Source organism: Plecotus auritus, assembly GCF_963455305.1.
Source record: "Plecotus auritus genome assembly, chromosome: 4".
NCBI classification, from domain to species: domain Eukaryota; kingdom Metazoa; phylum Chordata; class Mammalia; order Chiroptera; family Vespertilionidae; genus Plecotus; species Plecotus auritus.
The window spans coordinates 147,847,414-147,872,123 of NC_137775.1; the positions used below are offsets into that span (position 1 = coordinate 147,847,414).

Sequence of the window (24,710 nt, forward strand, 5' to 3'; positions counted from 1 at the left end):
CTTCTCCCCCAGGGGTCTCTCTGTGCAACACCCAGAGAAGCATGCCTGCTCTCACATACTGTGACTATTTAAACTTGATCCTTTTCATGCTGTGGACATTTCCTTTTTACTTTGTTCTGATTTGAAGTGCAAACTCCATTTTGGTGGATCAATTCAGAATCATTCTGGGCTTTCCTTTAAAAAAAAAAAAAAAAATGAGCTAAATAATTTTTTCTATGGGTGTTCATTAAAATATTCCTTTGTTCCAGTAACTTTACCTGGTGAAGATTAACCCTGAGACCAGCCTAGAAAGATTGCATTTTCCAGAAGCTTTTAAAAAGTAACTCTGGAGCCAAATGAAATTGAGTTAGTGACTCAGATGAAAATCAGGCTGAAGGCCAAAAAAAGCCAAAGGGAGCCTGTTTCTTCCTCTTGATTCCTTATTGTTTTTCGTGGAAGAGTAGCCATCAGAGAATTCAGAGGGTACTTTTTTACAGACTTTTATCAGGCTTATGCTCTCTTAGCTTAGAAATAGGGTCAGTCAGAAGAGGAAGGTAAGTGCCTAGTAACTGAGAGCTCAGACCATTTGTTTTGTCTTAGTGATGGTTCCCCTTCCTCCCTGTCTGTCCCCACCCACCTCCTTCTCGAAAAGGACAAAAACACCGTCTGTGCTGTAGTGTGACTAATTTAATTGATGCCTACAATATATACTCATTATTTCATCTAGTGGAAACAGGAAGTAATCCTGTCACTAATAGAAAAATGGAGGCCTAGAGCAATGTGTAAATTACACCTAATAGGAGACAAAGTTGTTACACTTAAGCATGAAATGCCACTTCTTTCAATCTTCTTTGCTTTCAGTATTCCTTACAAATTCTAATGAAAAACCAGTAATCACAAAAAATCCGCAAACTAAAATGAAAAGCAGCTAAGCATGCTAAAGGATGTTTGCTTTGCATCGGAGAAAGTATCTTGGGAGTGGGTGGCAGTGGCAGGCTCCTCTGGCCATCTGAATGGGCACCCTCGCCCGTGCTTCCTTTTCCATGTGGTGAGCTACCGAGGGGTTAGCCAGCCTCTTCTGGTCTCTCATGGTCTGTGTTGGTCTTAGTTAATTATTCTATGAGAATTCCATACTGCCACTTCCTGTCCAGGGAGATTTTTGTCCCTTTGTGTGTTTTTCAAGTGCCTTCAATTCTTTGTCTATTTAGCTAGACCCGTGCTGGTTTTTCCATGCTTGCCCTGTCTGTTGAAGTAAAACAGATCTAGTGAGCTGTCAGATTGTTTTTAGAAAGCATCCCTGAGGTCTTACGCTGCTCTGATTAAAGCTCATGCTCTGTAGCACACAGAATAAATTTTATTTCTGAAGTTTTTTATGTATTGTAAGCCGGATATATGAAAGACTTATTTTGAGATATAATGGGGTCGTTAATTATCACAAAATTATTAGTCTAAAGAGTTGACTGTATTTATTAAAAAACTGCTTTTTTACTTCTTAAAAAGAATACTTCCTGCCCTGGCCAGTGTGGCTCATTTACATCCTCCAATACGCTGAAAGGTCTCGGGTTTGATTCCCAGTCAGGGCACATACTCAGGTTGTGGGTTCAATCCCCTGTGAAGGTGTGAATGAGAGACAACTGAAACATTAGTTTCCCACATCAATGTTTCTCTCTGACTCCTCCCTCTCACCCTCTCTCTCTAAAATCAATCAATTTCCTTATTTGGGAATATTTTGTTAACTGCTTTTCATTGCAGTAAATCTTTTGCTTCTTTTTAGTTCAAGCATTTTCTAGGAGTTCTAAGTATAATGTTCTTCCTGCTCAGCCCTTTACATCATAGAGCAAACTTATAATTTACCAAGTTGCCATGTCTATGCCATGACCAAGCCCTGATCGTTGGAAATATATGGTAGATAAGGAAGGAGGAAAGTCTATGGGGTGTTGCTTATTTGGAAAAGTTATATCCATCTTGGTTTCTACTGTTTTCTCTCTCCCTCTCACATCTGGAATGTTCTCCCATGTCCCCTGCTCAAATCCCACCAGCCACTATCCTTCCCAGCAACTACTATAGTCCTCAGTAGTCTCTCTTCTATCTGCTGTCCTTCATACTTACTGCATCTGACCTATTCTTGGCTGCTTTATGATCCTGTTTTCCTAACTAGATGAGAAGTTACTAAAAGGCCAGATAACAGGCCTTTTGTGTCAACCTATTCACCAGGACATTTAATACAAGGTTCTCAATACCTGGGTTTTTTGTGTGCTCTTTTTTGAATCAAACTGGTTAGAAAACAGGGGTAGCATTCTGTGGCTCTCGGATTGGCGGGCTTCAATCTGAGAGAGCAGATAATGTTTGCACCCTGCACAGAGCCCAGCTGGTATTCCCGTTCATCAGGGCAGAAGGTACTAATGAGGGTTGTAAATTTTTGTTGTTTCCTTGGAAATAAGCAATTAGCTTATTCCCTAAACTCTCTGTTCTCTCTCTATCATGCACCCTTGCTGAGGACCACCTACATGCTCTCCCGGGCCACCCAGGCCCTGCCCAGCTGTTAGGCTGCAGAACACTCACTGTCTGAACCTCACTCTTGGCTTGTTGCAGACCTGTGGCACCCCTCCAGGGGCCTCTTGCTCCGAGACGGAATGTGGTGGCCCCAACTGCAGAACTGACGAAGGACAGAAGAAGTGTGGGGGGCCTGGCTGTGGTGGTCTGGTCACTGCTGCGCACAGTGCCTGGCAGAAGGCCATGGACTTTGACCGAGACGTCCTGAGTGCCCTGGCTGAGGTGGAACAGCTCTCCAAGATGGTAATTCAGCGATCAGCCTCAGTCTTTACTGTTTGTTTGCTTTCAATGTGAAGTGGACGATCTGAAAAGGAGAAACCAATTCAAAGTGCTGACTATAATAAAAAGGGCATTTCACACCAAGTATGAAAGGGCAAGTTTTTGCGAGGTCAGGGAAATAGATGTTTAAGAATTTGCTTTCTTCTCATGACAGTAATCTTACCTAATAAAAGAGAAACATGCAAATTAACCATCACTCCACTACACCCACAGCCAATCAGAGTGAGTATGCAAATTAACCCAACAAAGATGGAGGTTAATTTGCATATGCAGGCACGCGGAGTGGTGTGAAGCCTGCTATGAGGGGAAAGGGGGCGGCGGAGGGAGCTACTGGAGTGGTGTTCCGGACAGAAGCGAGGACTTGCTGGCTCCAGGCGGCCGGGGAGCGGGGATGTGCCGGCTCCCGGGCGCTGGGAGTGAAGCCAAGGGAAGGAAGGCCTGTTATTGCACGAATATCGTGCAACGGGCCTCTAGTTTGAGATAACCACGTTACTTACCATGGGTGCAGGGTTATGAATACATCCAGCTGCACTACAAAAATTCTCTACTAAGCAACCAAGCATTTATTCTTCTAAAGTGATATATGAAGTCTTAACTTCGTATTAACTGAAGTATGTAAGTAGGTACCTGAGAAAAAGATTAAGGAACATTTATAGGCCACCAAATGTTTTAAAGGAGTTAAAAACAACTAGAAAAAAATTCATATGCTGGCCCTACCTACATGAGAATACTATATAGGAATCTTATACTGACTACTTTCAGTCTGTAAAGGAATATAATATGGTTAAATGTTTCAAAAAGTCGTGATTCCAAATGCTAGTTTTTCAACATCATTTTTTTTGGACCATTTATAAAATTCTAGTGTGCTTTAGAAAGAGTGAAGTTGTTCCCTGGGTAATTTATTCCTCATGTTTAGGTCTCTGAAGCGAAACTAAGGGCAGATGAGGCAAAACAGAATGCTCAAGATGTTCTGTTGAAAACCAATGCTACCAAAGAAAAAGTGGACCAGAGCAATGAGGACCTGCGAAACCTGATCAAGCAGATCAGAGACTTTTTGATGCGTAAGGAACTTTTTCATTTTACTTTTAGATATTTCTTCCTATCTTGGAATATGAAAGTATCCTATATCAGTATGTGTTTGAGAGGCCATAATTCAAATCTGCAGAGAAATCAGTTTCTGGTGGGAAATAAAATAACATTTTCAAATGTGAAAATGTCCATGTTAAAAAATGTTTCCATTTCTTAAGTTTATGTGTATGTCAATAATCTTCTCTGATTTTATGCAGATACAGACACACCTGATATCCAAGTAGCAAATCATATACTGTGAGAACTGAATTTGAAAATTGTGAGAGATTACATATAATGTCATTAGAACCTTAACTTGAAGTAGAGTTTATTTTGGCATTGCCCCCAAAGCCTTGTAATGCTTTTATTTATAGGATATTAGACCTATGGTTAGACAGTTCTGTACCTTAAGTGTTTTGTAAAGAAAATCTCTAGAATTTGTGGTCTAGCACAGTGGTCGGCAAACTGCGGCTCGCGAGCCACGTGCGGCTCTTCCACAAAATACCATGGCCTGGGCGAGTCTATTTTGAAGAAGTGGCGTTAGAAGAAGTTTAAGTTTAAAAAATTTGGCTCTCAAAAGAAATTTCAATCATTGTACTGTTGATATTTGGCTCTGTTGACTAATGAGTTTGCCGACCACTGGTCTAGCACATAAGTACTGCTGTCAGTTTGAGGATTATCAATCAGTAAGGATAGTTTTGGCTAAAAGTTACAGAAAACTCTCAACTGAAAAGGACTTAATAAAAAATATGTGTAACATAACTTCAGTAGTAGGATAGCGCCATGGTTCAAAGACCCATGTATGTACTTTTCATCTTTCTGCTCTACCACTTTAAGCATATCAGCTTTGTTCTCAGGCTAGCTGCTCCTGGTTACAAGGTGGCTGCCAAAGTTCCAGACTTCATATAGACACTGTGATATCTAATGGAAGAAGAGACCACCTGTCCCTTTGTAGCATCTTTTTTAAAGAATGAAATATTCACCAGAATCCTCTGAGCAGTCATCTCCATAAATCTCACTGGCCAGAAATGAGTCCCATGCATAACTGTCACTGGCAAATGGAATGGAACTACCATATTTGACAGACTAATTAGAATTTATGTGAGCATCGCTCACTCATAGGGTTTCCAGGCGTTGGAACCAACTCAAGGGCACACAACACAGACAATCAGGATTTAATAACTGAATTGATAAGCTTACCTTACCTTAGAGTTTATCAATTTAATAACTGAACCAAATCAGTATTCTGTTAGCAAGGAAAAAGGGGAAATGGCTAATAAGAAAGCTAACAGTACTTACTAAAGATACCTTATGGAATATTCTGTGGGAGCCATCATTCAATGACAAATTTCCCTATACTTAAAATCTTAGGGGTCCATTTTTACGTTGAGTTTTTTAAAAGGGTTAAAAACTAACTCAAGACATACTTAAAGCTTAACCTGTTGTTTTTACCTCCTTTCACATTTGACATTTGTAATTCTTTGGCTTCTGATAGATATGTCATCCTGATTCTCTTGCTTCTTTGTCTGGATTTTTTCTTTCTGTAGTTCCTGAATCCACATTATTTACAGGAAATATCAACTATTAATTTATATCTGCATTTACAGTAGTTTCCTGCCTAATCTTTCAACCTCAGATTGAAAATTTTCATTGCCTGTTAGGATCAAGTCCCAGCTTTCTACCCTGGCCTCTATATCTTCTACAATCTTAACCATTCACGCCACTCAACTTTCACATAACACTCTGCTCACAGTCTCTCCATTCAAAGATGTCCTTTCTTCTTTCAAATACTGTTATCCTCCAAAACCTGATGGGTTCCTCAGTCTCCACAAAGACCTCCCTGACTCCCAGACCGCAGCACATCCCAGTTATCCTTGTTGTCTGCATTACTTTCTCATGTGTACAGATCTCTTCTCCCTACGCAAATAGATTATGAAATCTTAAACAGGCAGTGTGTTTTGTCTTGGTGTAACCACACTGTGCTACTCCCATAGTAGATGACCGTAAGTGGTTGAATAAGTGAACCATATATGATTTTCACCTCTTTACGGGAGCATCTTTGCTTTTAACAGAGGATGGTGCTGATTTGGACAGCATTGAAGCAGTTGCTAATGAAGTATTGAAAATGGAAATGCCTAGCACCCCAGAGCAGTTACAGAACTTGACCGAAGACATTCGTGAACGAGTTGAAAGCCTTTCTCAAGTGGAGGTTATTCTACAGCAAAGTGCTGCTGACGTTGCCAGAGCTGAGATGCTGCTAGAAGAAGCTAAAAGAGCCAGGTATCTGAAGATACTAATGGCATTTAGGGTGGCTTATTCTGTGTATCTAAGCTGGAGTAAAAAAAGTAATTAACCAATAGAAATTTCTATGAGTCTCTCTGGGTCATTTCAGGAAAGCTGTTCTTTAAAAGAAATGTTTGTTTTTTCTGAAAGGTAATTTGTTCATGTTCACATATAATAAACTGTCTCATTCTTTTACTCAGCAAAAGTGCAACAAATGTTAAAGTCACTGCAGACATGGTAAAGGAAGCTCTGGAAGAAGCAGAAAAGGCCCAGATTGCAGCAGAGAAGGCAATTAAACAAGCAGATGAAGACATCCAAGGAACCCAGAACCTGCTAACTTCGGTGAGATATGTCATTATTATATGTAGGTGAAAGCACTCACATGTACTCTTTTATCAGAAAGGGGTATTTGATACTTAGAAAATCCTTACAACTGGACATTAAAAGATTCCTTTCACTTGAATACATCTGAACTATTTCCTTAGCACAGATGCTAACAAGGACATGTTTTCAAAGAAGAAAAAGGACTCTGACGACACTGGAACATTAAGCCCCCCTTCATATTCACTTCCCCAAAAAGCTTAAGATAAGTTTCCTGTTCCTTCAAGAAATCCCATATAGTCTATTCAGTAGTATGAAGTATGGTATTAATTTCAAGGTCCATTATTAGAAAACCCCTGCTATTATGAAGCAGTCCTAAAGCAACTACATGGTTAAAACCAATGTCTTAAGATTTATGAGGTGACCATTAGTAAAATTCTACTAGTTTTGAAAAGGACTGAAAAGCAACAAAGTGTCAAAATGTCAGTTTCCAATGTCCATTCTAGAGGAACGTAATAGAGATCTTAACAGCTAAACAATCTTGTGTTCAAAATGCATGGAAAACGTGATGTTTTATAAGTAAAACTAGAGGCCCGGTGCACGAAATTCATGCCCGGGGGTGGTGTGTGTGTGTGTGTGGGGGGGGGGGGTCGTCCCTCAGCCAGGCCTGTGCCTTCACACTCTCGCAGTCAGGGACCCCTTGGGGGTCCAGGGCTCTTGCCGTCCGGGACCCCTCGCTCCTTATCGCCCACCACTGTGCTCAACAGCCATGGTGGGAGCACACCACCAGGGGTCAGCTCATTCCTTGAGCGTCTGCTCCCTGGTGGTCAGTGCGCGTCATAGCGACTGGTCATTCCACCGTTTGATCGATTTGCATATTAGGGTTTTATTATATACGACACTCTTAGAGACAACCAGATAACAAAGAATTTTTCACGTGCATTTAATACTTTATTCTAAAAATCCTCTCAAAGTAATGCAAACATAGTTCTATTTTTTTACATCAGTTCTATAAGCAAATATTTTTCCTTCCAATTTTAGGAATGTTCATTTGTTTTATAAAACTAGGTGAAGAAAATTGATGACTCATCTAATCCTTCCCCATTTTTGATATTAGATGCTCCCAGTACTGCCAGCCATCTCGGGCTAACCGCCCTTAATGATTACTAATACCTGGGAGATGGTTTATTCAAACTGCCTTCCTGCCATTAGTTGATACAAACCTCTATTGCTCTCAGTTAAGACAGGCCAAGCAGTTCATCTGCCACTTCTTCTTAAACTTTGAGCACCAATAAGGCCTTTTCTTCAGGCTACATGTTCAAATTTAGAAAATTATGTTTTTCTACCAAACTATGTTCTAACATTATAATTATTTTTCAGTATTCTGCTAACATGAACAGTATTTCAGTGATTTTAAAAAAAAAATCAGTTTTGAAAAGCAAGTTAAAATATTAATCAAATTGTAGGTGAGGTGTATTTGCCTTAATGATGCATGTTAATAATGGTGTTTCTCAGGGACTGGGGGACAGCAAGTGTTTTAGGTTAGTGATAGAAATCAAGACAACCTCTAACTAAACTATGCTAATGAAAAGCTTGCCAGAAATGAGTCACTCATCTATATATATAAGAAGCTAATATGCTAAGTGTCCAACCATCCGACTGGTCGCTATGACGCGCACTGACCACCAGAGGGCAGATGCTCAGGAGCTGCCGAGCTGCAGTGGTTCTTGGGTAACGCACCCGGAGAGAGGTGGGAGCCCGATTCCTCGCCAGGCTGTGTGATTCCACCTTCGGCTGTGGGTTATGTTGTTGCTGGGGCACTGCCAGCCCTGAATCTGGTTTACAGCACACTTGTGTTTGTGTTCCACACCCTGTACGATAGCAACTTTGCAGAGTGACCTCTCGCACTCCAGGACCCCTCGGGGGATGTTGGAGAGCCAGTTTCAGCCCAATCCCTGCAGGCCAGGCAGAGGGACCCCACCTGCCGGAGGAACCCCGCTCACTCCACAGACTCTGGGGAGGGGCCACGGGAGGTTGGCTCCAGGGCGTGTCTAGCCCATCTTGCACCCCGCCGGCCACCTTCTAATTAATTTCCTTTCAATGTGCACGAATCCATGCACTGGGTCACTAGTAAAACTATAAAGCTTATCTCCTAGGAATTTTAACTACTCTAAGAATGTTTCTAAGTTAATAGATAAACTTTTAGGTTAAGAATCATTTGGTTTGAAATACAAATTTTAGTTTCACTATGGCATTATTATTCAGAGATAATCCTATGGAAAGAGACCCATCCTTAAGAATCTTTTCTAAGAAAAAGTGAGTGCTGAGTGAAACTGGTTTTTTTTATCATGGGCCAGATTGCTTACTTTGGCTAGCTTAAAAAAAAAAAATCAATGTTTAGTCATTATACTTTGAAAAGAAATCAAATGTGGATTTTTCACCAGATGAAATATTTTTCCCCTAAGTAACTTCATTTACAGCTCCCATTTCCCAATCCTATCGGTAATTGTTCAGTCTTAACATTCCTGGTCTCTATGTCTTCAGGAATTAGCTAAAAACACCAAAATTAACTTTACAGGTAGTTTCTGAAGTGCCATAAACTCCACTACTGGAGTTTCCTTTCAAGTTGATAGAAAAAACTAAAGGTGACTGGAAGTTATAATTTTCCCACCAACATTAATTTGGCAATTTATGTGGAAATCCCACTTCTCACATCTGTTTGTGATCACTGGCCAACATTTGCAGATGTCCTTAAAGTGCGTCTCAACACATCAAGCTGCCTGGGGTGGTTCTTACCTTAAGGAGAAACTTCATGTGCATTTCAGCCTAGATCACCAGAAGTACCAAAAGAATACAGTTAACATGAGATGTAGCAAACACTGTTTAAAGTTGGGCACTTTACTATGCTTTCTTGAAATTATATTTTCTTTTTAATAATTACTTCTTTTCGTCTAGAATAAAATGGTATAGCAGTCTTTTAAATCTTCTTAGAAACTATTGTTCATAGCACTTCCTACCACTTCTTAAGTTAATGGCTTGCTGAATGACTGACATATTTTTAGATTGAGTCTGAAACAGCAGCTTCTGAGGAAACCTTGTTCAACGCCTCCCAGCGCATCAGTGAGCTTGAAAGGAATATGGAAGAACTTAAGCGGAAGACAGCGCAAAACTCTGGGGAGGCAGAATATATTGAAAAAGTAGTATATGCTGTGAAACAAAGTGCTGAAGATGTTAAAAGGGTAAGGAAATGTTTGTAAGTTCACAGCTGTGTTGATCAAGGAGCAACTAGTCTCACTGCCTTCCTTGGAATTAATAAGGAACACGGCCCTAATATGGTTAGTCATCAGAAACTTCCAAATGACCTGTTCTGACATAGCAGTCTTTAAAGACAGATGGAAAAGAGTGGAAGTGGATATGAAAAATATTCGATAAGCATGATCTAGATCCTCAAATCCAAATGTAGACAGGGTTTGGAAAAATGAAATTAACTTAGGGGTGGAAGTCTTAAAACAAGCATATTGAGCATCTGTTTCTGTATTTTCAATCAGGAAGATCTTTATGGCATACAGTAATTACCTGGCCACTTGAGAAATCATTAAAAGCAGTATAGAAAAAAAAGAGAGTTCACAACAGAGACCAGTTAGTAGGAGAGGAACCAAATCTCACCCCTTCCATACTCATTTTGAATTAAACCCCCCTTCCCTTGCTTCTCACTGGAAGGTACTCTATTTTGCAGAGAAAATCTCACATGACCCAATTTTTTCACCAAGAAGCCAAGTAATTTCTACATTGTCTGGGCTTTATTTCCAAAGGAACCTTTTTAAACTTTTGGGGAGAATGTTTACACTATAGGACGTTATAAACTAAAATTAATTTCAAGATTTTTCCTGAAATTACTTTGGCTTTTGGGCATTACATAACAGTGACTATCCTATACCTCTGGGTCGGGGAAAAGAACAAAACAGAAAATTTCACTTCCACATCTGTCTTTTCCACTCATTTCCTGCGGTTTTGTGAGCATGAATTTCCCAAATAATCTTCTTACAGATCATTTTGCATATATGACACTGATTACAATAAATAGGAACAAAACCACTTGACATGAAATTACTATTAACAATGGCTATTGTTCGAAGTGTTTCTCAAAAGAATCACTTGTAACCATCTTTCCAAACCTACACCAGTTTCTCCTCTCAACCACCCACATATGCTATAATCTCACCCTTACTTTAATTAAATCTGCCTTTTTCCTGGTTTCTTGGTAACAAGTCTCTACAAACCCTAAATTAGTCAAGAATCCAGATGGCCCTCCTTCCATTTCTTCAAAATGAGCCCTTTTTGAAATTTAAATATTTGGATCTCAGCACATCTACTTTTGAGAAACTCTTACTCTCTACAATGTCTCCATAGAAAAGTGCTAATCAGCAGGAGAGAGAGGGCTTAACCCTAGACCTGTTAAAACTCCAAAATGTTTTTAAAAGTCATGTCAATGTTGTATGTAATTCCACTTTCAATATAATGTTTTCAATTGTTTACCACTGAATAGCTTGAAGCCCGAGTCCCCTTGATGGGGGACCTTAATCCAGAATGCTTGCTGTGCAAGTTAATACATATGTGATCCAAGCTTGTCACAGTTATACTATTGCCCTTGTAATGTAATTGCTGACACTAACATTACCACTACTTTGTGTCTAAATGTGGGACTGCAGACTCTGGATGGTGAACTTGATGAAAAATATAAGAAAGTAGAAAATTTAATTGCCAAAAAAACCGAAGAGTCAGCTGATGCCAGAAGGAAAGCTGAAATGCTACAAAATGAAGCAAAAACACTTTTGGCTCAAGCAAACAGCAAGCTGCAACTCCTGAAAGGTAGGTCTGTTCACCTCGGTTCATGCTTTCACAAAGTATTTTAAAATAAATACATTCATAGTTTGTATTTAAAAGGTGAAAATCCATTCACTTTGTCTCAGGCACTTAAGAGAACCTTATAAGCAAAGATAATTATTAGGTTTTGAGATCATCACAGTATAAATTACTCAGACCTTTTCTTTTTATCTCTCACAGATTTAGAAAGAAAATATGAGGACAATCAAAAATATTTAGAAGATAAAGCTCAAGAATTAGAAAGACTGGAAGGAGAAGTCCGTTCACTCCTGAAGGATATAAGCCAGAAAGTTACTATTTACAGCACCTGCTTGTAATGAAGGAGGAAGGGCTATAAAAGACAGCTGAGGTGACCAAAGGAAAACAGCTACATTTAAAAACTGACTTACTGATCTTCAAAGTAAAACTCATTGGCCTATTTAATGTTTTTAATCACCACATTTTGTATGGAGTTTAATAAAGTACAGTGCTTTTGTATAAATATGTTTAGTATAATTCTTAAATTGTTACTTTTACTGATCATGAATCCCTTGAACAAAGAATGTTAATTTCACTGCCTCCATGGAGACCCTAATGTCTATAAACAAGCTATATTATTCATCTCTTTGCTAGGTCAATAACCTCCATAAATCCAACCCAAATCACCTCCCAGGCTAGAGCTGGAGCTACTTGCACAATTTCAGTGGCTGCTTAGTTGCTCCAATCTCCAACAAAACTCCCACAGTATTCCTTGCTCTTGGAAAAAGAACAAAAAGCAATTTTTAGAAAATTGTGACTTTTAAGTATTACCACCTAGAACAGGTTCAGGGTTGCTATGGGGAAGGTTTAAATTAAAGCAGGCCAGAGTTTAGATATTGCTCCTGCCAAGTGAAGCAGTGCTACTCAAAGTACAGAATGAGACTAATTTCTCAGCTTTTATATTGTATTTTAACTCACAAACTACAGATTCTTTGCTAAGATATGTAGGTGAGGCCAAAACAATCATGACAATCACTTATTCTACAAGGGTAAAGAAAGTAACTGGAATACAATTGCCAAGCCTGTGTCAACTTTATAACTGAGCTAGCTGGATAACAGGCCAGGCCCTGATTTTTTCACACATTTTTCAACAACCATTCTGTGTACTACTTTAACCACCCACACATCCAACACAGCTGCATTTGAAGCTGGGCCTGAACAAAAGTTATGAAAACAGCTATAATTTAAACAGTAAGGCACCTTCCCTCTGGTTTGAGGCATTTAGTTGTCACTTTAACAAAGTGGTCACACCGCATCACCTACTAGAGAAAGAAGTATTTTCCCCCTATGTACTTCACTTAAAATAGAAACTGTCACTACTCCCCACTCCTTTACAGCTAAACAACCAAAGATCTCACATTGAAACTAGGAATTTTAATCAGCTTAATGAACTGGACAAGGAGCTCGGCCCCACCTTTCACTAGCCAAGAAAATATTTCAAACTTAGTCCAGGGGTCCTCAAACTACGGCCCCCAGGCCACATGCGGCCCGCCGAGGACATTTATCCAGCCCACCGGGTGCCGCTGCCTGTCCTGCTTAGCAGCTGACTCGTCCTGGGCCCACAGTGCGCATAGGAATTTGTTCATTGTTTTGTTTTTTTTAAACTATAGTCTGGCCCTCCAATGGTCTGAGGGACAGTGAGCTGGCCCCGTTTAAAAAGTTTGAGGACCCCGTAACAGTAAGTGAACATTTAAAAAAATTTGTTTTCAGTCCCACCCAAATAAATTTGCATTCCCATATTGAATGGGAATCCTTAAAGTTGAATTTAACTATTACTTTGTGTCTCTCTATAGCTAGGACTTCATATTAAATTATATTTCAGTATTCCCTAATTAGAAACTTTTTTCCTAGAGTAAGAGACATGCTTGAGGTTTAAATAAACTAGCATTTCACATAATATTGGGATTTCAAAAAAAATGGCAAATAGCATATATCAAACCAATACTCCTGCTAATAATTGCAAAATCTAAACAAAATGTGTTTTCCCCCCTAAAGATAGTAGAGATTAACCAAGCAGGCAGAGGGGAGTTGACACTGAAGAAAGATCAGCATTGGGTGAAATTCCCATTTTTAACAATTTTTCACTTGAGGGGAGATCCCAGTAGTGGCAACTTAGCAGAAGCCAAGTTTTACTGGTTCAGGACTAGGAGGACAGAATTTAGGGCAACCACAGCAATTGAAATATGAAGGAGGGAAACATTAGAAAAGCAAGAGAGACAGGAGAGGACCCCCCCAATTGTGTATATACTTTGCCCAATCTCTGGTTGACCAGTGAACTACATATGCAAGGAACAGTCAGGTAACGGTAAAACACCCAAATAGAGATCTCAGCCGCTGTCCCTCACAAAGACAAGTTTGGAGTGGAGATCAGCCAAGTAAGCCACCCACTGAACAAAAATTCACTATTTTTAAGAAATATGCAACAGAATCCAGAATCCATAGTATTATTCATAAGAATCATGTACAATCCAGGACCACTGGACATAAGAAAAAGGAAAATGTGACCCATATATAATATGATTAAAACCTGAAGAATACTAAAGATTCTCTTTTTAGCTAAGATCAACTGATGGTATTGTATTCTATACAGCTTTCTATTTTTCCTTAACACTAGTATAAAGTTTAAATTGTAATCAAGTGACTAATTTGCCTATTCTTAGTATTTTAAGATAGCTTATTTTCCTCTTTAAATTCATGCTATCCCAAACTTGAGAACTATTTAATCTAAAATGATTCTTAAATTTAGTTAATATATGCAAAAGCATATTTGTCATTTAACACCATTATTTAAATATTTCAAGAAACAGCCATCTTAAGTATTTACCAATAAATAAAATTTTATAGCACACTTGAAAGAAACAGTCCTTTACCCAGCCAAGAACACAATGAAAATCTACATAGAAAAAGACAAATTAAAGATTCTCTTACATTGTTTCTCCAAAAGTACAAGCTAAATATTTTGTAGCTATCACCAAAACAGATGGAAGGGTAATGACCTTTTAAATGTCTTAATACTACAATGTGGGAGAAAGGTACATCCAAGCTTTTAAGAGCTATAATAAGGAGAAATAGGCCCTAGTCAGGTGGCGCAGTCAATTGGAGTGTTGTCCCATATACCAAAATGTTGTCAGTTCGATTCCCTGTCAAGGCACATACCTAGATTGTGGGTTCAATCCCAGGTCAGGGCGCATATGGGAGGCAACTGATGTTTCTTTCTCTCTCTCCTTCCTCTCTCTAAAAATAAAAAATAACATATCCTTGGGTGAGAATTTAAAACAAAAAATTAAGCCTACAATGGACTATAGCATGGATGGACCTGGAGATTATTATGCTAAGCAAAATAAACCAGTCAGAGAAAAGACAAATATCACATGATCTTATGTATATGTGGAATCTAATGAACAAAATAAACTGATGAACTAAATAGATCCAGAGACATGGAAGCATGGAATAGACTAACAGAACTCAGAGTGAAGAGGTGATGGGGATGGAAAGAGGTTAACCAAAGAAGTTATATGCATAGTCCATGGACATAGACAATAGTGCAGCGAAGGCCTGGGGTGCTGCAGGAGCCAGGTGGATGGGGGGTAAAGGTTAGGGAGAAAGGGAATGGAAGACATCTATAATAATCTCAACAATAGAAATAAATTTTTAAGAAAGTAATAATGCACAAGAGGTAGTCATAAAAGAATTCATGTTATCTTGATATCCACTCAATAAATGAATATTTAAGAAATGTTTATTTTCATATCTTCATTCCCCATTATAATACATGAGTGGCTATTTAACATTTAAATACCTCCTAAATTTGGTTAACTATATACTTAAGACTACAGACCTTGATGATAGCTTAAAAATCTAAACACATAAATTCTATATCTAAACAGCAAGAATTTGGGGATTAAATAAACCAAGTGAGAGACGATCATTTTTTATTTACATGAATTCAGTTTATACATATTTAAATCTTATTCTAATGACTGACTCTTATGTCCAATATTGAAAACCAAGTTTAAAATAACTTGATCACCTTGCTTCAAACACAGCTGTTCACATACCATACTGCAGCTCCATCCATGTAATAAGTAAATCCAACTTTACTATACCAGGGACAAAAGCTAACAAATTCAGTGAGGTTGAACCTTATACAAACAGCATGGAAATATGCATTAAAAATTTTTCCAGAGTGCTACTATAAGTAGCATTTCTTTTGCAATATTAATGTACTAAAACAAAATATTAAATTTATTTAAAATGTAGATGACATTATTCCATTCTGTCCAAACCTATTAAACACCTTCCAAAAGTTTCATAATTCAGTCCTAGAATTTCTTGGAGCTGTGAGCATATCCTGTTCAGAAATGTGATCTCTAAACACTCTCAGGAAATTTCAGAAAAATATAATCTTCAAATTTAAAAGTTGATTGGTTTGCCAAATGATGCAGCCAGGTTTGCTTCTCTAAAAGCTTCTGATAAGGTCTGCAAGGGAAGAAATTTAATATTAAAAATCAAGGACTTGTGTCAGAAGAAAATAGAGTAGCTAATAATTCTGTTATGTTGTTAATAATTACCGGATGTGCATGACAGACTCTAGCTATATCTTCACAGGATGCTCCATATTCCAATGCAAGAGCAGCTTCATTTACCATTTCACCAGCACCCTTTAAAATAGTAAGCCAAGAAGTAATTTTATTTTCATGGCAAAAACAACTACACACTAAAGGGAGATTAGTTGTAAGAGCAGTTAGCTAACTTCTTCCACTCAGGAAAAGCTTAACAGAAAAAGGTGGCACAGAAGTCAAGAGCTTGGACTCTGGATTCAAATTCTACCAGTTACTACTCAACTACTCACAGACTACTTCATTACATTTATTTGCCTCAAAAATGGGAATAGCAATTCCTACCCCATGGAGTTGTGAAAATTAAAGTTAATGCATGTTTTTAGGAAAGATTATAGAGTAGGAACTCAAATGTTCTACTTTCATTATTGTTACATCAGATACCTAAGGGGAGGGCATGCTTCAGCTTTATGGTAGGAAAGGCTTCTCTTAAAAGGTAACACTTGAGCTGAGACTCGAACAATAAAGGAGCCAATTACACAAAGATCTAGACTAGAGGCAGAGCATTATAAGCAAAGGGTATTACTATAAACAAAAAAGCTCTAACCAGGAAAAAAATTTGACCTCCTATGAAATTGAGAGAAGGTCCAAAAAGGAAGAGTAGAAAGAGATGAAGCAGAAAGGTAGGCAGGACCAGATTCAATGAGGATTTGTAAGTCTTCAGTTGAAAAGAAACTTGGTGAGTTTGAAGCAGGCATATGGTGCATGTTTTAAAAGAATAATTAGCTCAGGAAGATGGCTGCCAACGAAGGCAGACTGCAAGATAGTGCGTGAGTGAGAGACAAAGGGAGAGTGTGTGGTCCCACGGGGAGTGTTTGTTTGTGAGTTGAGGGACAGCTATACTCCAGGGGACTGTGGGGGATTGCCTGACAGGGTTCCCCTGACCCGGCAGCCTCCACTGCTGCTGGGATCCCTCCCGGAGCAACCGGCTCTGAAGTGGAGACCGCGCCATCTTGAAGGGAGAGTGGATGTTGTCAGAAACCTGAAAATCCCAGGAATTTACAACAACGGTACCCAGCGAACAGCTGCGAACCCAGGAACACTGGTCCCCAAGTGGCACGAGCACGCAGATTCGGAGGAGCTCTGCGCCTCCTCACAGAAAGGTCAGATTTTGTCTGGGATAAGGTGAGGTCTGTGGTGCGGGCAGGAGAGAGAAACGCGCATGCGGAAGCTGGATGATCCAGGGAAGTCTGCGCCCAGAAAAGTCCGCAGCCGGGCGTTGGGGCTGGCGTGATCTGTGAATGTGGAAGGGGATCTGCAGGGCTGCTAACAGAAGGGAACTCTAAAAAGCAACCCATAGCTGAATTGGGCGGAAAAGGGCAGCCTAAAAATTTTAAGTGTGCCGGCTGCTTAGACCCAAGGGGAAAAAACACTACACAGACTTGCACCACAGCACTGAGTTCGTGCACTTACTCTGGCTCTTTTTTCTCTCTCTCTCTTTTTTTCCCCCCTTTTTAAATCCTTGCTTGTGATTACTAAGCCCAATACATGGGATCACCCAATTGGGGACGCTCTAGGAGACTGCAGGGGAAAGTTGTTTTTGTGGAACCTGGGGATCAGAGCAGGGAATAACGATCAGAGAACCAGCTCTGGAGCAGCCCATTCCCCCAAAACGGGTATTAAGTGCCACAGGGGGATGAGGATCCAAGATGGCGGCATAGGTAAACACCTAAACTGCTGCCTCACACAATTTCAAAACTACAACTAAAAGACAAAATGTCTATCACCCAGAACCATGGGAAAGCTGGCTGAGTGGAAGTTCTACAACTAGAAGGAAAGAGAAAAGAGCATTGAGACATGCACAAACGCTGACAAGCTGAGGTATGGAGGCGCGGGATCCGGCAGAGGCTTGTCAACCCAAAGGGAGACAAGCCCCTGATTACTCTGAAATCCAGTTTCTCGGGAGACCCAAACTCCTACGGGGAGAAGCTGGACTGTCTTACCATCGGGTCGGAAAGTGAGGGTGGCTTGCTTGCAGAGCTGCGCGCAGGAATAATTGTTTACTGCGCTGGTGCGCGGGACGCAGGGACGCGGTTGGAGACGCAGAGCCAGCTAACTGGCAGCCATCGCTGTTTGCCACGCCCTAGCCTAGTCACGTCCTGAGACCCCGCCCTGCACAACCTACTAACCCACCCAAGCTCCAAGCAGCGGCTTTAGCATATGAATGGCCTGCCCTATCGCAGCTTAACCTAGCAAACTTGCAGCCCAGATCAAACAGCTCCAAAACCTCCAAACCCCAAGCAAAGAGGAGAAAACTGTAGTTCTAGATGTAGCACCTGCTGGGTGGCCTCGGACAGTAGCTGACCTGCACCCCATTGGAGATCCAGAAGTCAGTGTACCTAGTGGTCAGTGTGAGACACATTTCAACTCCTCACATCCATAAGTGACACATTCAAGAGGCAGACTCAGTGAGCACCAAAGCCCCACTGAAATAAGTCCTGCACCATAAGCGTGCCTCCAGCGCAGCAGTTCTTCTATTATAGACACAGTGGGTCCTCACAGCCAACTGGCCTGGAGGTCAATTCCTCCCAGTGTACCAACAGCAATCAAGGCTTAACTACACCAAGACTTCACACTCAGCCCACAAAAGGGTGTACCAAGAGCGTCCACCTCAGGTGATTGGGGAGGCTGAGCTACTGGCCCCTATAGGTCGCCTACCACACAAAGCCACTCCATCAACACAGGGAAGCAGCCAAAATGCGGAGACAAAGAAACATGTCACGAATGAAAGAAATGGAGGAAAGCAAACTACTGGACAACACAGTTCAGAACCACATTTATAAGGTTACTCAAGAATCTTCTAAAAACCTCTGAGGAACTTAGTGAGACCTTTAAGGATCTTAATGAGAATGCCAAAAAAAAAAAAAAAAAAAATGGAAAAGGACCAGTCAGAAATTAAGCATACACTGTCTGAAATAAAGAATATACAGAAACTCAACTGTAGATCAACGTACCCCAAGAATCTCAGACATATGCTGAAGCAATTTCTTCACCGATACCGCTCCTAAGGCAATGGAAACTAAAGAGAAAATAAACAAATGGGACTACATCAAAATAAAAAGCTTTTGCACAGCAAAAGAAACCATCAACAAAATGACAAGAAAGCCTGCTGTATGGGAGAACATATTTGTAAATGTTATCACTGATAAAGGTTTAATCTCCAACATTTATAGGGAACTCATACAACTTAAAGGAAGATAAATGATCCAATAAAAAAGTAGGCAACGGACCTAAATAGATACTTTTCGAAAGAAGACAGAAGGCAGGCCAAGAGACACATGAAAACATGCTCAAAGTCACTAATCATCAGAGAGATGCAAATCAAAACGACAATGTGGTACTACCATCTCACACCTGTCAGAATGGCAATCATCAACAAATCAACAAATGACAAGTGCTGGCGAGGATGTGGAGAAAAAGGAACCCTCGTGTACTGCTGGTGGGAATGCAGACTGGTGCAGCCACTGTGGAGAACAGTATGGAGTTTCCTCAAAAAACTAAAAATGGAACACCCATTTGACCCAGTGATCCCACTTCTAGGAATATATCCCAAGAAACTAGAAACACCCATCAGAAAGGATATATGCACCCCTATGTTCATAGCAGCACAATTCACCATAGCTAAGATTTGGAAACAGCCTAAGTGCCCATCAGCAGATGAGTGGATTAGAAAACTATGGTACATCTACACAATGGAATACTATGCTGCTATAAAAAAGAAGGAATTCTTACCATTTGCAACAGCATGAATGGAATTGGAGAGCATTATGCTAAGTGAAATAAGCCAGGCAATGAAAGAAAAATACATGATCTCACTCATTTATGGAAAATAAAGAACATTATAACCTGATGAACAAAAAGATAGATACAGAGGTAGTAAAGCACCAAACAGACTGTCAAATTACAGCGGGAAGGCTGGGGAGTGTTGGCGAGGTGGGGAAAGAGATCAACTAAAGGACTTGTATGCATGCATATAAACACAACCAATGGACACAAGACACTGGGGGTGGGGGTGGGATGAGGGTATGCGACAGGGGCTAGGGGAGGCTGGGGGAAGATCAACGGGGGAAAAAAAGGAGATATATATACTACTATGTGTAATACTTTAAACAATAAAGTTAAAAAATAAAATTAAAATAAAAGAATAATTAGCCCAGCCAGCATGGCTCAGTGGGTGAATGTTGACCTATAAACCAGGAGGTAACGGTTTGATTCCTGGTCAGGGCACATGCTCAGGTTGCTGGCTCGATCCCCAGTGTGGGGTGTGCAGGAGGCAGTAGATCAGTGATTCTCTCTCATCCTTGATGTTTCTATCTCTCTCCCTCTCCCTTCCTCTATGACATCAATAAAAATATATTTTTAAAAGAAAGGTAGGCTGAAGTGTGGAAAGTAGATGATATGTTGGGCAAAACTGTGAGAGTGTTGCTGGTACCTTGCTAGAAATGATGCACAAAGAAGCCATACTCAAACTTTACTGGTAAATGTCTACACTAATAAAAGAGTAAGATGCAAATTGACTGTACCTTTGTGACTCCCACCAGCCAATCAGGAGTGGGTATGCAAATTAACCCAACAAAGATGGAGGGTTGATTTTCATACGCAGATGTGGAGTGGTCAGGGGCGGGGCGGGACAGCATGGGAAGGGGGAAAGGCAGCTCCAGGCTGGAGCAAAAAGGTGGATCCAGCTGGAGTGAAGGTGGTGCCGACAGCCAGGGGAAGGAAAGCCCATTCTTGCACGAATCTTCGTGCATCGGGCCTCTAGTAACATTAGAATGTAAACACTTGGTGGTTTTAAATAAATCTACTAAATAGCAATGCTTTCCAAAAATCCTAATGAAATTTCTGGTTTTACAATACTCACTGCTCCTAGAATATGTGCTCCCAATACTCTGTCTGTTGATTTGTGCCCAAGAATCTTCACCATGCCATCTGTGTCAGCATTTGTCTTAGCTCTGCTGTTAGCAGCAAACGGGAATTTCCCAATTTTGTACTCAATACCCTGTGAGAGACAGAAAAATGACAACCTACATAAACTCTGAAAAAGTTTATTCTAATTGGTGAAACCATCCACCACTTGTTCAGAAAATAAATGCCAAGAAAGTAATTCTTCACAGAACATATAGAAGGAAATACCAAAAGGCTTGTTATGAGATATATTTTGGTATAAACACAAAAAAATGCCAATTTCAATCTATCTGTGTATATGTCAAAGCCAAAAAGAAAAGCTCTAGAATTACTAGTTTTGAAATGCAGGCAAGTGAATGATCTCCTTTACATTACTAAGGAAAAAATATATAAACTAAAAGTATAATGTTCTACATAGTAATTAAAACACATTAATATATTAATAACTCTCAGCCACCAGTGTCATAAACTCAATTCATACATTGGAATAAAACTACCCTAGTGCAGTATTACCTCTTCCTTCAACTGCTCTTCTGATTTGCCGACCCAAGCCACTTCAGGGTGTGTATAAATCACTGATGGTACACAATTGTAGTCAATGTGCACAGCACCACCAGCCATTCCTTCAACACAGATAATGCCTTCATCCTCTGCTTTGTGAGCCAGCATTGGACCAGCCACCACATCACCAATAGCATAGATACTACAACAGAGGTCAAAAGAAAGAGTAAACTTCCGAAAGCACAGATACTCATCTTTAGTTATGCCATGTTCACAAGAATATAAGTTTCTAGTTATTAAGTCACCAAAAAATATATTAAATTCAGCTCTTTAAATATCCAAGTTTATTTTCAGTAATGAAAAATTAATTATTTTGCTTTTACATATTATTTATTTTTTCCCAAAGCCAATGCACTTTTATGCATGACAGAAGTCTTATTTTCAAAGTAGTGTCTGACATAAACTTCAAAATTATTGAAAATGCAGTTAATTATGCAACTTACTTTGGAATTTTAGTTTGGAATCTGGAATTGATTGGAATTCTACCTCTAGGGTCTAGTTCGATGCCAAGCTCTTCTAGTCCCAAATTCTGCGTAAAAGGTCGTCGGCCAATGCAAACCAAGAGTACATCACAAGTGATAACTTCATCTTTACCACCAGAAGCAGCTTCAATACTAGATAATGAACAGTGTTAAAACTGTTAAACACACACCTACATAAATAGCTGATAGACTTAGAAATTTTAAAACCAGACAGTTCTCAAGTATTAATGACACTTCTAATCATGTGAAGTTTATTTTATAATTATAACATAGGCTCAGACAATGAAAAAATGTACATATTCTCTTGAGGTCTATCATTAAAATCTTAAAAAAACACCAGACAGTATAACATGGGTAAGAACATAGGTCTTATAGTAAAAAAGATCCAAGTACAAGTAGTGACTGTCACTAACTGTGTGACCTAGGCAAGTTATCCTATCTAATAAAAGAGTTATATGCAAATTAACCATCACTCTGCTACACCCACAAGCCACGCCCACAAGCCAATCAGGAGCGAATATGCAAATAAACCCAACCAAGATGGCTATGGCCACAGAGAGCAGGAGGGAGGCTTGGGTTTCCCTGGCAATGGAGGAAGCCAAGCTTTCCACCTGCCCTTGCCGGCCTAGGCCTCCACTCAAGGCTACAAAGTTTCAATGATAGAAGATACATAAACCCAAACAGAAATGGCGGCAGCCACGGAGCTGGAAAGAGCAGGAGGCTAGGGTTGCCCAGGTGATGGAGGAAGCCAATCTTTCCGCACACCCTGACCGTCTGCCCATTTAAGCCCGATCCCATCTGGGACATCCCTCGAGGGGTCCCAGATTGGAGAGGGTGCAGGCTGGGCTGAGGTACACACACCCCTGTGCACGAATTTTGTGCACTGGGCCTCTAGTTAAGTTATAAAAGTGTTTAATAAATAGAGTGCCAGGCACATAGTAAACAATCTAGTTAATATTACTGATTTCCCTATATAACAGTCTAAAAATATTGAATTCATTTTACTGAGTCTTGGGAGCTTAACCTTTCTGAATGTATACAGTACTATGAAAAAGTACATTAAAATGAGAACACTGGAGAAACCAAGATGGCGGCACAGGTAAGCACCTAAAATGCTGCTTCACACAACAATTTCAAAACTACAACTAAAAGACAGAACGGACACCATCCAGAACCACAGGAAAGCTGGCTGAGTGGAAATTCTACAACTAGAAGGAAAGAGAAAAGCTCACAGAGAATTGGAGGTACAGCAAAAGGGCTTTGTGCGCACGGAGAGGAAGGGCGGCTGAGAGCCTGGCTGACTTTCTCTGGTGGGAGGGGGAAGGAAGCCCCCAACTGCACTGAACCCCAGTTCCGACTGCATTGAACCCCAGTTCCGGGCGAAACCCTGTGGACCCAGGCTCATACAGGGGGAGTCTGGACTGTCAGGTAGAGAGAAAGGCACCCGGAGACTCGGAGACCCAGGGGAGACCCGGGGGAGCCCCGGCGGGCAGGGGTCTGGAGGCATGTGCGCCAGTGTGCACAAAGACTGCGGAGGCTGCCACAGGCTTTCCCTAGCAGAAGGGAGTCGGAAGCTCCTGACTGCACTGAACCCCAGTTCCAGGCGAGCCCCTGAGGACCCACGCTCTTACAGGGGGGAATCTGGACTCTCGGGCGGAGGCTCGGGAGCCGGGGAAGGCAGAGGTCTGGAGGCACGTGCGCCAGTGCGCATAAAGACTGCGGAGGTTGCCACAGGCTTTCCCTAGCAGAAGGGAGTTGGAAGCTCCTGACTGCACTGAGCCCCAGTTCTGACTACACTGAACCCCAGTTCCAGCTCTTGTGGGGGGAATCTGGACTCCTGGGCGGAGACTCGGGAGCCGGGGAAGGCAGAGGCCTGGAGGCACGCGCACACAAGGGCAAGGCTGACGGGAAGCCAAGACTGTCTGCTCCGCCCTGAGACTCCACCCCATCCAAGCTGAGCACAGAGGCTTTTGCAATTTGGCAAGTCTAATGCTATAAGGCTGTCTCCAGCACCGAACTTCTCCCAACATAGACACAGCTGATCCTCACAGCCAACTGGCCTGGAGGTCAATTCCTCCCAGTGATACCAACAACAATCAAGACTTAACTACAACAAGGCTGTACACACAGTCCACAAAGGGGTGCACCAAGGGTATCCACCTCAGGTTAACTGGGGAGGCCAACCCACTGGGCCATATAGGAAACCTAGCACACAAAGCCACTCTACCAACTCAGGGAAGCAGTGAAAATGCGGTGACAAAGAAACAGATCACAAACGAAAGAAATGGAGGAAAACAAAAGACTGGATATAGAATTCAAAACCACAGTTATAAGGCTTTTCAAGAATATCCTAGAAATGGCCAATAAATATAATGAGACCCTCGAAGATATGAAAAAGGACCAACTAGAAATTAAACATACACTGACTGAAATAAAAAATATTATACAGAGACCCAACAACAGAATAGAGGAACACAAGAATCAAGTCAAAGAATTGAAATACAAAGAAGTAAAAAACACTCAACCAAAAAAGCAAAAAGCAAAAAAAAAAATCCAAAAAGTTGAAGATAGTGTAAGAAGCCTCTGGGACAACTTCAAGCATACCAACATCCGAATTATGGGGGTGCCAGAAGAAGAGAGAGAGCAAGATTCTGAAAACCTATTTGAAGAAATAATGACTGAAAACTTCCCCGACCTGGTGAAAGAAATAGACTTACAAGTCCAGGAAGCGCACAGAACCCCAAACAAAAGGAATCCA

General features: G+C 40.7%; 2 protein-coding genes across 3 annotated transcripts in view; one reads left to right on the forward strand and one right to left on the reverse strand.

Annotated features, from left to right (window-relative positions):
• Positions 1-11,966, forward strand: part of LAMB1 (laminin subunit beta 1) — a 71,731-nt gene extending 59,765 nt beyond the window's left edge. For both annotated transcript variants that reach the window (XM_080663904.1, XM_080663905.1), the window contains 7 exons: positions 2,572-2,775; positions 3,728-3,872; positions 5,952-6,159; positions 6,363-6,504; positions 9,546-9,722; positions 11,193-11,352; positions 11,548-11,966. In XM_080663904.1, the coding sequence (XP_080520030.1) occupies positions 2,572-2,775; positions 3,728-3,872; positions 5,952-6,159; positions 6,363-6,504; positions 9,546-9,722; positions 11,193-11,352; positions 11,548-11,684 (1,173 nt within the window). In that variant the 3' untranslated portion in view covers positions 11,685-11,966. The remainder of the gene's footprint in view (positions 1-2,571; positions 2,776-3,727; positions 3,873-5,951; positions 6,160-6,362; positions 6,505-9,545; positions 9,723-11,192; positions 11,353-11,547) is intronic.
• A 3,140-nt stretch (positions 11,967-15,106) lies between these two features.
• Positions 15,107-24,710, reverse strand: part of DLD (dihydrolipoamide dehydrogenase) — a 41,949-nt gene continuing 32,345 nt past the window's right edge. Inside the window, exons 10-14 of the mRNA XM_080663913.1 lie at positions 21,914-22,084; positions 21,423-21,612; positions 20,866-21,003; positions 15,957-16,046; positions 15,107-15,864 (exon numbers count right to left, since the gene is read on the reverse strand). Of these exons, the coding sequence (XP_080520039.1) occupies positions 15,799-15,864; positions 15,957-16,046; positions 20,866-21,003; positions 21,423-21,612; positions 21,914-22,084 (655 nt within the window). The 3' untranslated portion in view covers positions 15,107-15,798. The remainder of the gene's footprint in view (positions 15,865-15,956; positions 16,047-20,865; positions 21,004-21,422; positions 21,613-21,913; positions 22,085-24,710) is intronic.